At 49.7% G+C, this 15462-nt stretch overlaps 1 protein-coding gene across 1 annotated transcript; it reads right to left on the minus strand.

Moving 5' to 3' along the window:
* Positions 1–573: 573 nt before the first annotated feature.
* LOC115184134 (uncharacterized) lies at positions 574–3719 on the minus strand. Its single transcript, XM_029745124.1, has 5 exons — positions 3638–3719; positions 2339–2579; positions 1334–2290; positions 696–975; positions 574–608 (listed from the first exon to the last, which is right to left on the minus strand). The coding sequence occupies exons 2-5, from the start codon at positions 2480–2482 to the stop codon at positions 574–576; spliced, it is 1416 nt and encodes a 471-aa protein (XP_029600984.1). The 5' UTR covers positions 2483–2579; positions 3638–3719.
* Positions 3720–15462: the final 11743 nt, after the last annotated feature.

Genomic DNA, 15462 nt, shown 5'->3' on the forward strand with positions numbered 1-15462 from the left:
CACTACTTTGACCAGAGCCCTATGGCACCCTATTCCCTATATAGTGCACTACTTTGACCAGAGCACTATTGAGACCCTATTCCCTATATAGTGCACTACTTTGACCAGAGCACTATTGAGACCCTATTCCCTATATAGTGCACTACTTTAGACCAGAGCACTATTGAGACCCTATTCCCTATATAGTGCACTACTTTAGACCAGAGCACTATTGAGACCCTATTCCCTATATAGTGCACTACTTTGACCAGAGCACTATTGAGACCCTATTCCCTATATAGTGCACTACTTTGACCAGAGCACTATTGAGACCCTATTCCCTATATAGTGCACTACTTTTGACCAGGGCCCATAGACTCTGGTCAAAGTAGTGCAGTATATAGGGAATAGGGTGCCATAGGGCTCTGGTCAAAGTAGTGCACTATATAGGGAATAGGGTGCCATAGGGCTCTGGTCAAAGTAGTGCAGTATATAGGGAATAGGGTGCCATAGGGCTCTGGTCAAAGTAGTGCACTATATAGGGAATAGGGTGCCATAGGGCTCTGGTCAAAGTAGTGCACTATATAGGGAATACTAGGCCAGGCACTCAGAACCCCAGAACACCAGAACTATAGAACAGGAGAATATCATACACTGTTATCCAAATACAAAGACACACACACACACACCACACACACACACACACACAGACACACGTGGAACGTTAGGAGAACCTGCCAGTGGAACGTTAGGAGAACCTGCCAGTGGAACGTTAGGAGAACCTGCCAGGGGAACGTTAGGAGAACCTGCCAGTGGAACGTTAGGAGAACCTGCCAGGGGAACGTTAGGAGAACCTGCCAGTGGAACGTTAGGAGAACCTGCCAGGGGAACGTTAGGAGAACCTGCCAGGAGCCCCGGCCGGACCTCGCTGACAGGTGTGAGAACGTGGTCAGGAGCACGCTCACACTCACAGAACGCCTGCTGGCACATTGCATGCTGGGAGCTTGGGATGCCAGGGCTGACCAGAGAAATGAGCGGAATTCGGGAATGCCTGCCAAACCTCTCTCTCTTTCATATTTTCTCCCTCACACAAAAAACACACAAACACACAGAAACACAGACAGACAGACAGACAGACAGACAGACAGACAGACAGACAGACAGACAGACAGACAGACAGACAGACAGACAGACAGACAGACAGACAGACACACACACACACACACACACACACACACACACACACACACACACACACACACCACACAACAATCGTAAGGCAGTTATTTCAGTGAGAGAAATGTAACAATGGCGCCCTCTAGTGGTGAATATAGAGTAGTACTGCTTTTCTCACCTGTTTCCTTTCAGCCTCTTCCTCCTCCTCCTCATCTTCTTCTTCCTTGTCCTTTAACCTGGTCTTATTGGTGGAGCCCAGGCCAATCAGAGAGCCAGTGGGCGGGAGTTCCTGTCCTTTCCTCAGCCTCTTCCTGTTCCTGCTCACGTTTCTACGGCGACGGCTGACTAGGAACTCCTTATACTGAGGCAGCTCAGGGATCTCTTCATCCTTCTCTTCATCCTCTTCCTCCTCCAAATCATCACCACCCTCATCCTCATCGCCCGAGGAAGACTCCTCTCCATCGAGGCTCTGGGTGACGAAGGCTCTAGGTGGGCTGATGTTGTCGATGTTGTCGTCTCCAGAGAACACGATAGCGCTGGGTTTGTGTTTTACGATGCAGAACAGGTCCATGGAACTACCCTCGCCTGGCCCTGGGGCATCTAGACACCCTTCCTGGGGGGTATCAAGGGCAACAAGGCCCAGAGTCTGGCCAGGAGAGAGGGGCGGAGAGGAGACTGGAGAGGAGGGTGGAGAAGGGGTCTCCTTTGGCCTCTCCGGCTCCTCTATAGGCTCTCTAACACTTTGTTTCCCGGAGCGTCCATTCACCTCTGTGACCAGACCAGACTCTGTAGGACACACCTGTATGTGTGGAGTAGTCTCAGTCTCCGTCCCAAGCTCCACCTCAGTATCACAGCTCATAGTGGAGGTTTGGTCCACCTCGTACATGTCCCACGTCTGACCCGGGGTCAGTCCACTCTCTATGGGATCTGCTTCACAGCACACATGGGAGGGAGACCTATGGTCCAGGTCCACCTCATCTAGGTCTCTGTTTGTTGTGGTTTGAGCCTGAGTAGGTCCACTGTTCATGGGCTCTGGGTCTTCTGATTTCCCCAGGGGAGGTGGTGTGGACATGGGACTCAGGCCCTCACAACACTGCACTACAGAGGTAACCTCACCGTGACCCTGACCTTCGACCTCACCGTGACCCTGACCTTCGACCTCACCGTGACCCTGACCTTCAACCTCACCGTGACCCTGACCTTCGACCTCACCGTGACCCTGTAGATCCTCCAGTAGAACGGTCACTGTGTCCAGCGTCTGGTCTTGTCTGTGAGGGGGTTGATGACTGACTGGAAGAGTGGCTACTGGTCCTTCACACATCGCCATGGTAACTGGTTGGCGATCCTATCATGAAGCCACGGCGGTCAGTTCTGGAAAAATGTTTCCTAAATGGGCTGTCGCCATAGGTAGTAGGCCTTGTTATCTGCACAGAAAACAGTTCAATATTCTGTTTAGGCCTATAGGTCAACATTATCAATCATTCATTTCTGGGAGGATTATAGAAGGTCAACTCTACTATAGTTGTATGACTTGAAACTGAACACAGACTAAAACATTTCTTATTCATTTGAAAAAAAAATAAAGTGGGTCAATTTTACTCAAGAATAGTTGAGAATGCCAGTGCAGATAGGCGACAGAATACAAAAACTCAGTTCCATTTAAATATGATTCTCCAGCTGGCTCGAGACGAGCATCGCATCTGTTTCAAGTCTGGATCTGTTTCTGACGCGTGCTCAAGATTCAGCGCTGAGAATTCTGCACAAAACTGAATTGATTTATGACCTGCTTCAAAAACCACAAAGAATTATATTCATTATTCTCTAACCTCATCAACAGCTTGAAACCCCCACAGAAACACACCTTTAAACTTTAAAGTGTCTCCAAACAGGGAAGTTGTGCTATAGCCTACATTTTCTCTCAACTCCACACCGGGTAACCTTGTTATTGCCTGTTTAAGCCTACATTTCCTTGATGGCTACTCCCGATATTTGTATTCCCTGACCCTGTTTTAGCTCAGGCTGAGTAGTTGTGCATGTTTTTTCCTTGTCGTTTCCAAATAATGTGGTGGTGGTGGATCAACAACTTTAGCCTAATTTCCTACATTGACTTGAATTTAGTTTGAATTGATCCCATCTATAGCATATGCCTATGCTAATAATACTTGCTGACTAATAATACCTGCTGACTTACAATGTTCTGAAGGATATCATAAGAAAAGCACAAGAGATAGAGACAGAGAGAGAGAGAGAGAGAGAGAGAGAGAGAGAGAAAGAGAGAGAGAGAGAGAGAGAGAGAGAGAGAGAGAGAGAGAGAGAGAGACAGAGAGAGAGAGAGACAGAGAGAGAGAGAGAGAGAGAGAGACAGAGAGACAGAGAGACAGAGAGAGACAGAGACAGAGAGAGAGAGACAGAGACAGACAGAGACAGAGAGAGAGAGAGCATGACAGACAATGAATTAAATTCATCTGTAGTATTTTCTTACCTGTATCTGAGACACTGTGCAGGAGAGGTTGTTAAGGAAGGAAAGAGGAACTGTCCAGACCCCAGACCCCAGAACCCAGAACCCAGACCCCAGAACCCAGAACCCAGACCCCAGAACCCAGAACCCAGAACCCAGACCCCAGAACCCAGAACCCAGACCCCAGAATTCCAGTGGATTTATAGTCCCGGGAAGAGTGTTGTAAGAGCAGCTGTGTTATCCTTGGTAAGGCAGGTCCATACAATCCCAGTGTCCACTATGAGCCCTGTGACCCTGCCAGTGCTCCCTTCAGCCAACAGACAGAAGCAAACCCGGCAGTGAACAACGTGTGTTTGCATGTCATAAGGCTGAGATGGGGAGATAGGGGAGGGGGTTTTACCTCTGAAAGAGAGAGAGAGTTGAGAATGAGGAGGGACTGTGAGAGAGAGAACGAGAGGAGGGGAGAGGAAGGAGAGAGAGAGAAAGAGAGAGAGAGAGATAGAGGGAGGTGTTCGGTGTTAAGGACAGAATGATGAGTCTTCTTCCTTTACTACCTCATTAAACCGTGAGGAGGAGAAGGAGAGGACTGGTTTGACAGACAGGTAATGAGAAGTAGGCAACATCTGTGCAGGTGTGGAGTGGAATGTGTGTGTGAGAGAGAGAGAGAAAGAGAGAGAGGGAGAGAAAGAGGGAGAGGTACATCAACCCCCTCGCTCCCTTATAAATATAACTTTACTCCAGGCTATGGATTCTTTCACCTTAAACATACATTCCTCAGAGAAGAATGAAGTCATGCTTTTTACCTCTATCTATCTCTCCCTCCTCCACCTTCTATGTCTCTCTCTCTCTCTCTCTCTCTCTCTCTCTCTCCCCCTAAGCGTCTCTTCCTATCAGCAGAATCTGTTCAGTCAGCTTCTTAAAGTAAAGACAGGGTTATGGCTAGGCTGTAGAATGACAAGCTTCATTAAACACACATTCCACAGAGAAGTATGAAGTCATGTTTTTTTCCTCACTCCCTCGTCCATCTCTATCTTTCTATCTAATCTTCTCTGCAACAGAATCTGATCTGTCATCTTCTGTGCTATTTTGTTCCATTTTTTGCGTTGTTTGTAACTTATTTGTTAACTTATTTTGTACACAATGTTGCTGCTACCGTCTCTTATGACCAAAAATAACTTCTGGACATCAGAACAGCGATTACTCACCGCGAACTGGAAGAAGCTTATTCCTTTAACGAGTCCGACGAGAAAGATATACTGCTCTCCCAGGAACAGGCCCAGATCCCAGTCATTTGGGTGAAGGAAAGACGGAGGAAAAGAGGATGCAGATTGAGCTGCCTTTTGAGAATCCGTAGGCGAGCGAGTAAACTCCCACTGCCATCAATTCTACTTGCTAACATGGAATCGTTGGAAAATAAAATGGATGACCTACGATTAAGATTATCCTACCAACGGGACATTAAGAACTGCAATATCTTAGGTTTCACCGAGTCGTGGCTGAACGACGACACGGATAATATAGAGCTGGTGGGATTTTCCATGCACCGGTAGAACAGAGAAGCTACGTCTGGTAAGATGAGGGGGGTGTTGGTCTTTGTCAATAACAGCTGGTGCGTGATGTCTAATATTGAAGAAGTCTCGAGGTATTGCTCGCCTGAGGTAGAGTACCTTATGATAAGCTGTAGACCACAATATCTACCAAGAGAGTTCTCATCTATATTATTCGTAGCCATCTATTTACCACCACAGACCGATGCTGGCACTAAGACCGCTCTCAACCAACTCTATAAGGCCATAAGCAAAGAAGAAAATTCTCACCCAGATGCGGCACTCCTAGTGGCCGGGGACTTTAATGCAGGCAAACTTAAATCCCGTGTGGCTCAGTTGGTAGAGCATGGTGTTTGCAATGCCAGGGTTGTGGGTTCGATTCCCACGGGGGACCAGTATGGAGAAAAAAATGTATGAAATGTATGCATTCACTACTGTAAGTCGCTCTGGATAAGAGCGTCTGCTAAATGATGTAAATGTAAAATGTAAATCAGTTTTACCAAATTCTTCCCAGCATGTCACATGTGTAACCAGAGGGAGAAAAAAATCTAGACTCCACACACACAGAGATTCATACAAAGCTCGACCTCAACCTCCATTTGGCAAATCTGACCATAATTCTCTCCTCCTGATGCATAGAAGCAAAAACTAAAGCAGGAAGCACCAGTGACTCGCTCAATACGGAATTGGTCAGATGACTCGGATGCTACGCTACAGGACTGTTTTGCTATCACAGACTGGAATATGTTCTGGGATTCATCCAATGGCATTGAGGACTATACTACCTCAGTCACCGGCTTCATCAATAAGTGCATCGACGACGTCGTCCCCACAGTGACCATACGTTCATATCCCAACCAGAAGCCATGCATTACAGGCAACATCTGCATCTGCAGACAACAATCAAACAAGCAAAGCGTCAATACAGGGTTAAAATTGAATACTACTATACCGGCTCTGACGCTCGTCGGATGTGGCAGGGCTTGAAAACTATTACGGACTACAAGGGAAACCCAGACGCGAACTTCCCAGTGACGCGAGCCTACCAGACGAGCTAAATGCCATTTATGCTCGCTTCGAGGCAAGCAACACTGAAGTATGCACAAGAGCACCAGCTGGATGACTATGTGATAACGCTCTCTGTAGCCAATGTGAGCAAGACCTTTAAACAGGTCAACATTCACAAAGCCACTGGGCCAGATGGATTACCAGGTGTACTCAAAGCATACGTGGACCAACTGGCAAGTATCTTCACTGACATTTTCAACCTCTCCCTGACTGAGTCTGTAATACCTACATGTTTCAAGCAGACCACCATAGTCCCTGTGCCCAAGAACACTAAGGTAACCTGCCTAAATGGTTACCGCCCCGTCACACTCACGTCTGTAGCCAGGAAGTGCTTTGAAAGGCTGGTCATGGCTCACATCAACAGCATCCTCCCGGAGACCCTAGACCCACTCCAATTCGCATACCGCCCCAACAGATCCACAGATGACGCAATCTCAATCGCACTCCACACTGCCCTTTCCCACCTGGACAAAAGGAACACCTATGTGAGAATGCTGTTGACTACAGCTCAGCGTTCAACACCATATTTCCCACGAATCTCATCACTAAGCTAAGGACCCTGGGACTAAACACCTCCCTCTGCAACTGGATCCTTGACTTCCTGACAGGCCGCCCCCAGTTGGTAAGTGTAGGCAACAACATGTCTTGCCACGCTGATCCTCAGCACTGGGGCCCCTCAGGGGTGCGTGCTCAGTCCCCTCCTGTACTCCCTGTTCACCCACAACTGCGTGGCCAAACATGACTCCAACACCATCATTAAGTTTGCTGATGACACAACAGTGGTAGGCCTGATCACCGACAGCGATGAGACAGCATGTAGGGAGGAGGTCAGAGACCTGGCAGTGTGGTGCCAGGACAACAACCACTCCCTCAATGTGAGCAAGACTAAGGAGCTGATCGTGGACTACAGGAAAAGGCGGGCCGAACAGGCCCCCATTAACATCAACGGGGCTGTAGTGGAGCGGGTTCGAGAGTTTAAAGTTCCTTGGTGTCCACATCACCAACGATCTATCATGGTCCAAACACACCAAGACAGTCGTGAAGAGGGCACTACAAAACCTTTTCCCCCTCACAAGACTGAAAAGATTTGGCATGGGTCCCCAGATCCTCAAAAAGTTCTACAGCTGTACCATCGAGAGCATCCTGAGTGGTTGCATCACCGCCTGGTATGGCAACTGCTCTGTGTCTGACCGTAAGGCGCTACAGAGGGTAGGGGGTACGGCCCAGTACATCACTGGGGCCAAGCTTCCTGACATCCAGGACCTATATAATAGGTGGTGTCAGAGGGAAGCCCAAAAAATTGTCAGAGACTCCAGTTACCCAAGTTATAGACGGTTTTCTCTGCTACCGCACAGCAAGCGGTACCGGAGTGCCAAGTCTAGGACCAAAAGGCTCCTTAACAGCTTCTACCCCCAAGCCATAAGACTGCTGAACAATTAATCAAATGGCCACCGGACTGTTACATTGACTCCCACCCCCACCTCCATTTGCTTTGTACGCTGCTGCTACTCGTTGTTTATCTTCTATGCATAGTCACTTCATCCCTACCTACATGTACATATTACCTCTAACCTGTATCCCTGCACACTGACTCAGTACCGGTACCCCCTGTATATAGCCTTGTTATTGTTATGTTATTGTGTTACTTTGTATAATTTTTTACTTTAGTTTATTTGGTAAATATTTTCTTAACTCTTCTTGAACTGCATTGTTGGTTAAGGGCTTGTAAGTAAGCAGGTCACAGTAAAGTTTACACTTGTTGTATTCAGCGCATGTGACAAATAAAGTTTGATTTGATTTATATAGATGACAGTTTAAAGTTTCATTGCAGCTCATGAGAAATCAGACTCCTGGACCAGCCAGGACCATCCCAGGACCAGCCCAGGACTAGTCAGGACCAGGCCAGGACCGGCCAGGACCACCACCTACTGTACATATACTGTACAGACTGACAGACAGACATTTTATTTGGACATTTACATTTGAGTTACTTAGCAGACGCTCTCAACCACTAGGCTAACTGCCGCCACAGACAGACAGACAGACAGACGGACAGACGGACAGACGGACAGACGGACAGACGGACAGACGGACAGACGGACAGACGGACAGACACACACACACACACACACACACACACACACACACACAGAGCGAACATATTTAGCTCACATACCATTACTGTACACAGAGTGAAGCAGCCATCGATCACAGAACCCTCAGTGTTCCAGAGCTTCTGGAGAACAGAACAGGAATATGGAGCGGAACGTTCATCCCGTCTGATCTGAGCTCCAAAGAAATGTCTGGAATGTTGGGGGGAATTACAGTTCCATGGTCTGGATTCTGGAATTTACACAATCCATTTAAAGTTGTTTTCATGGCAACATCTTATGCGATATTGTTTGTAAAACAGCTGATAGAAAGTACCATCACACACTCTTATATCATACTCCATTCACCTTACCTCCTACGTCTCATAAGAGACTCCTAAATGTACATGGTGAGGGTACAGGGGCCTCTCACGGTGCGTTCTCAGCCCCCCTCCTGTACTTCCTGTCCATCCACGACCGCGTGGCTGCGCACGACTCCAACACCACCATAAAGTTTGTTTGTTGACGACACGGCGGTGGAAGGCCTAATCACCGACGACAATGAGACAGCCTATAGGGAGGAGGTCAGAGACCTGGCAGTGTGGTGTCAAGACAATAACCTCTCCCTCAACGTGAGCAACACAAAGGAGCTGATCATGGACTACAGGAAATGGAGGGCCGAGCACGCCCCCGTTCACATCGACGGAACTGCAGTGGAGCGGGTTGAGAGCTTCCAGTTCCTCTGTGTCCACGTCACTAAGGACCTATCATGGTCCAAACACACCAACACAGTCGTGAGCAGTCCACAACAACACCTCTTCCCCCTCAGGAGGCTGAAAAGATGTGGCATAGCCCTACACATTGACCCAGTACTGGTACCCCGTGTATATAAGCAAGTTATCGTTACTCATTGTGTATTTATTATTACATGTTATTACTTTTCTATTATTTCTCTATGTTCTTTCTCTCTGCATTGTTGGGAAAAGCCCTTAGTCAGCATTTTACTGTTAGTCCACACCTGTTGTTAACAAAGCATGTGGCAAATACAATATGATTTGATTTGATCTTGGCCAAAGGCTGTGGAACCAAGTATCAGCTCTGGGGTGCCAATAATTTAGTCCATTTGTCTTTATTTTCTAAATAAAAATGATAATCTTAATGATACAAAAATGTAATTGATTCTGCAACGTTCAAAATCCAATAACAAGGTGTGTGGAGGCTTGTTATTGTTCACTCAAAGGACTACAACCATGCTCTCTCCCAGGCCAAATCAGTCTACTACTCCAACCTTATCAATAAGGCCCAAGACCATCCCAGAACCCTTTTCTCCATCATCTGACTACCCAGGCCGCTGAATTCCTCCCCCTCACTGACTCTTTACAACTTTGCAATAAGTTTCTGAACTTTTTTCCAGTCAAAAATTTTATCCACCCCCTCATCCTGGCTAGCACCACATCACACACCCCCATCCTGGCTAACACCCCATCCACCCATCCTGGCTAGCACCACATCCCCCCATCCTGGCTAGCACCACATCCCCCATCCTGGCTAGCACCACATCCCCCCATCCTGGCTAGCACCACATCCCCCCATCCTGGCTAACACCACATCCCCCCATCCTGGCTAACACCACATCCCCCCATCCTGGCTAGCACCACATCACACACCCCCATCCTGGCTAACACCCCATCCACCCATCCTGGCTAGCACCACATCCCCCCATCCTGGATAGCACCACATCCCCCATCCTGGCTAGCACCACATCCCCCCATCCTGGCTAGCACCACATCCCCCCATCCTGGCTAACACCACATCCCCCCATCCTGGCTAACACCACATCCCCCCATCCTGGTTAACACCACATCCCCCCATCCTGGCTAACACCACATCCCCCATCCTGGCTAACACCACATCCCCCCATCCTGGCTAACACCACATCCCCCCATCCTGGCTAACACCACATCCCCCCATCCTGGCTAACACCACATCCCCCATCCTGGCTAACACCACATCCCCCCATCCTGGCTAACACCACATCCTCCCATCCTGGCTAGCACCACATCCCCTCATCCTGGCTAGCACCACAACCCCCCATCCTGGCTAACACCACATCCCCCCATCCTGGCTAACACCCCATCCCCCCATCCTGGCTAACACCACATCCCCCATCCTGGCTAGCACCACATCCCCTCATCCTGGCTAGCACCACATCCTCCCATCCTGGCTAGCACCACAACCCCCCATCCTGGCTAACACCACATCCCCCCATCCTGGCTAACACTACATCACACACACCCATCCTGGCTAACACCACATCCCCCATCCTGGCTAACACCACAGCCCCCCATCCTGGCTAACACCACATCCCCCCATCCTGGCTAACACCACACCCCCCCCCCCCATCCTGGCTAACACTACATCACACACCCCCATCCTTGCTAACACCACATCCCCCATCCTGGCTAACACCACATCCCCCATCCTGGCTAACACCACATCCCCCCCATCCTGGCTAGCACCACATCACACACCCCATCCTGGCTAACACCACATCCCCCATCCTATCTAACACCACATCCCCCCATCCTGGCTAGCACCACATCACACACCCACATCCTGGCTAACACCACATCCCCCATCCTATCTAACACCACATCCCCCCCATCCTGGCTAACACCACATCCCCCATCCTATCTAACACCACATCCCCCCCATCCTGGCTAGCACCACATCACACACCCCATCCTGGCTAACACCACATCCCCCATCCTATCTAACACCACATCCCCCCATCCTGGCTAACACCACATCCCCCCAGCCTGGCTAACACCACATCCCCCCATCCTGGCTAGCACCACATCCCCCCAGCCTGGCTAACACCACATCCCCCATCCTGGCTAACACCACATCCCCCCATCCTGGCTAACACCACATCCCCCCCCATCCTGGCTATCACCACATCCCCCCAATCCTGGCTAACAAAACATCCCCCATGCTGGCTAGCACCACATCCCCCCATCCTAGCTAACACCACATCCCCCATCCTGGCTAGCACCACATCCCCCCATCCTGGCTAGCACCACATCCCCCCATCCTGGCTAACACCACATCCCCCCATCCTGGCTAGCACCACATCCCCCCAATCCTGGCTAACACCACATCCCCCCCCATCCTGGCTAACACCACATCCCCCCCATCCTGGCTTTCACCACATCCCCCCAATCCTGGCTAACACCACATCCCCCATCCTGGCTAACACCACATCCCCCCCATCCTGGCTATCACCACATCCCCCCAATCCTGGCTAACACCACATCCCCCATGCTGGCTAGCACCACATCCCCCCATCCTGGCTAACACCACATCCCCCCAATCCTGGCTAACACCACATCCCCCCCATCCTGGCTAACACCACATCCCCCATCCGAGCTAACACCACACCCCCCCATCCTGGCTAGCACCACATCCCCCCAATCCTGGCTAACACCACATCCCCCATCCTGGCTAGCACCACATCCCCCCATCCTGGCTAACACCACATCCCCCATCCTGGCTAACACCACATCCACCCATCCTGGCTAACACCATATCCCCCATCCTGGCTAGCACCGCATCCCCTCATCCCGGCTAGCACCACATCCCCACATTCTGGTTAGCACCACTTACCCCAATCCTGGCTAACACCACAATCCCCCATCCTGGCTAACACTACATCCCGCCATCCTGGCTAGCACCACACCACATCCCCCCATCCTGGCTAGCACCACTTACCCCAATCCTGGCTAACACCACAATCCCCCATCCTGGCTAACACCACACCCCCCCATCCTGGCTAACACCACACCCCCCCATCCTGGCTAGCAACACAGCCCCCCCATCTGACTGCTGTTTGTCTGTTTTCTCTCCTGTTGATGCAGCACCACATCACAGAGTTGGTCACCAGATCTAAAGCCTCCACCTGTCCACTGGATCCCATCCCCAGGTGACTGGTGAAGGCATGCCTCCCTGTGCCCTCTGGTGGTGGATCCCATCCCCAGGTGTCTGCTGAAGGCATGCCTCCCTATGCCCTCCCTGTGCCCTCTGGTGGTGGGCCCCATCCCCAGGTGTCTGCTGAAGGCATGCCTCCCTATGCCCTCCCTGTGCCCTCTGGTGGTGGGCCCCATCCCGAGGTGTCTGCTGAAGGCATGCCTCCCTATGCCCTCCCTGTGCCCTCTGGTGGTGGGCCCCATCCCCAGGTGTCTGCTGAAGGCATGCCTCCCTATGCCCTCCCTGTGCCCTCTGGTGGTGGGCCCCATCCCCAGGTGTCTGCTGAAGGCATGCCTCCCTATGCCCTCCCTGTGCCCTCTGGTGGTGGACCCCATCCCCAGGTGTCTGCTGAAGGCATGTCTCCCTATGCCCTCCCTGTGCCCTCTGGTGGTGGACAATGTGAATTCTTCTCTGCTGACTGGCACTGTTCCTCCTTCACTAAAAATGGCTGCAGTGACACCCATCCTAAAGTAACAAGGATACCCTGACTGGACCTGGATACCCTGACTGGACCTGGATACCCTGACTGGACCCGGATAACCTGACTGGACCCAGATAACCTGACTGGACCCGGATAACCTGACTTGACCCGGATAACCTGACTGGACCCGGATAACCTGACTGGACCCGGATAACCTGAACAACTAACCACCTATTTCCAACCTCCCGTTTCTTGCCGAATTCCTTGAGTGCTTAGTCGCCACCCAACTACAGTGTCACCTGACCAACCATGACCTGTACGAACCTCTCCAATTGAGGTTCCGGGTCAAGCACAGCACAGAGATTGCCCTGGTCAAAGTCATCAACAACTTCCTCATTGCCCCTGACTCCTAAATCCCCCCAAGCCAAATCCCCCCAAGCCCTCTCCTCAAGACAGTGGGTGACCTTGTGATGTCCATCGACAGCTGCATTATCTGCCCATCATCTGAGGACAGAAACCTGAATGTCATCGTGGACCCCACTCTCTAACCTACAAGCCCCACATGAAGTCTGTCACCAAATCTACCTTGTTTTACCTCCGTAACATCTCCTGACTCCGACCATCCCTCATGGACCCGGTAGCAGAGATACTCTCAGACGCTTTGGTGACATCACATCTGGACTACTGCAACGGAGTTCTATTCAGGGTGTCCGGTAAAGCCCTGGATAGACTCCAGTACATCCAGAACTCCACTGCCAGGGTCAACACGCACACCAAACCCTGGGAACCCCCACTCTTCACCACATTCACTGGCTCCCAGTCAAATTCCGCATTACCTAGCAAGATCCTGCTCCTCACCTACAAGGCCATGACCCCTTCATACCTCTCATTACCTTCACTCTCTCTCTGAGGGTCACACTATAGACAGAGAGAGTTGTTCTGTGGACGCAGCCCAAATAAATGTTTCTCAGAGTTCAAGTAACAGACATCTCAACATCAACTATTCAGATCAGTCTGTGTGATGACCCAACACAACTCCAGGCTGTGTTATTTTATTTATTGAACCTTTATTTAACTAGGCAAGTCAGATAAGAACAAATTCTTATTCACAATGACGGCCTACACCGGCCAAACCTGGACGACGCTGGGCCAATTGTGAGCCGCCCTATGGGACTCCCAATCACGGCCGGTTGTGATACAGCCTGGATTCAAACCAGGGTGTCTGTAGTGACACCTCTAGCACTGAGATGCAGTGCCTTAGACCGCTGTGCCACTCTCCAAGAAGGAGTGATCATTCCAGGTAAAGCTGGTTGAGAGAATGCCAAGAGTGTGCAAAGCTGTCCTCAAGGCAAAGGGTTGCTACTCTGAAGAATCTAAAATATATTTTGATTTGTTTAACACTTTTCTGGTTACTACATGACTCCAAGTGTTATTTCATAGTTGTGATACTTTCACTATTATTTTACAATGTAGGTGTAACGATGTTCGCTGAGAGTCAGGAAGCAAGTTCAGGGAGTAAGTGTTTTAATAAATAAACACAGCATAATACAAAAATAAGAAACACGAAGAACACACAGAACTGACACAGGAACAGAAACAATAACACCTGAGGATGGAACCAAAGGGAGTGACATGTATAGGGAAGGTAATCAGGGAGGTAATGGAGTCCAGGTGAGTCTGATGACACGCAGGTGCGCGTAACGATGGTGACAGGTGTGCACCATAACGAGCAGCCTGGTGACCTAGAGGCCGGAGAGGGAGCACACGTGAAAGTAGGAAATAGTAAAAATAAAGAAAAACCCATTGCCATCAATTCTACTTGCTAACATGCAATCAATTGAATTGAAAATAAAATGGATGACCTACGATTACGATTATCCTACCAACGGGACATTAAGAATTGTAATATCTTATGTTTCACCGAGTCATGGCTGAATAACGACACGCATAACATAGAGCTGGAGGGATTTTCAATGAAAGGGCAGAACAGAGATGCTACTGGTAAGACGAGCGGTGGGTGTGTGTGTCTATTTGTCAATAACAGCTGGTGCGCAATGTCTAATATTAAAGAGGTCGAGGTATTGCTCACCTGAGGTAGAGTACCTTATGATAAGCTGTAGACCACAATATCTACCAAGAGAGTTCTCATCTATATTATTCGTAGCCGTCTATTTACCACCATTGACCGATGCTGGTACTAAGACCGCTCTCAACCAACTCTATAAGGCCATAAGCAAAGAAGAAAATGCTCACCCAGAAGCGGCACTCCTAGTGGCCGGGGACTTTAATTCAGGCAAACTTAAATCATTTTTACCAGCATGTCACATGTGCAACCAGAGGAAAGACAATTATAAACCAATTTTACTCCACACACAGAGATCCATACAAAGCTCTACCTCGCCCTCCATTTGACAAATCTGACCATAATTCTATCCTCCTGATTCCTGCTTACAAGCAAAAATTAAAGCAGGAAGTACCAGTGACTCGCTCAATACAGAAGTGGTCAGATGGCGCGGATGCTACGAGCAGGACTGTTTTGCTAGAACAGACTGGAATATGTTCCAGGATTCATCCAATGGCATTGAGGAGTATATCACCTCACTCATTGGCTTCATCAATGAGTGCATCGACGACATCGTCCCCACAGTGACCGTACGTACATATCCCAACCAGAAGCCATGGATCACAGGTAACGTC

This window comes from Salmo trutta, unplaced genomic scaffold (assembly GCF_901001165.1).
Source record: "Salmo trutta unplaced genomic scaffold, fSalTru1.1, whole genome shotgun sequence".
NCBI classification, from domain to species: Eukaryota; Metazoa; Chordata; class Actinopteri; order Salmoniformes; family Salmonidae; genus Salmo; species Salmo trutta.

Excerpts from the sequence above, each read along its gene's own strand:
- LOC115184134 (XM_029745124.1), bottom strand. The coding sequence starts at position 2,482 with ATGGCGATGTGTGAAGGACCAGTAGCCACTCTTCCAGTCAGTCATCAA. Across the intron at positions 2,291-2,338 it reads AAGGTCAGGGTCACGGTGAG|GTCGAAGGTCAGGGTCACGG; the intron begins GTTGAAGGTCAG and ends GGTCACGGTGAG. Across the intron at positions 609-695 it reads AGGTTCTCCTAACGTTCCAC|TTCTGGTGTTCTGGGGTTCT; the intron begins GTGTGTCTGTGT and ends CCTGTTCTATAG.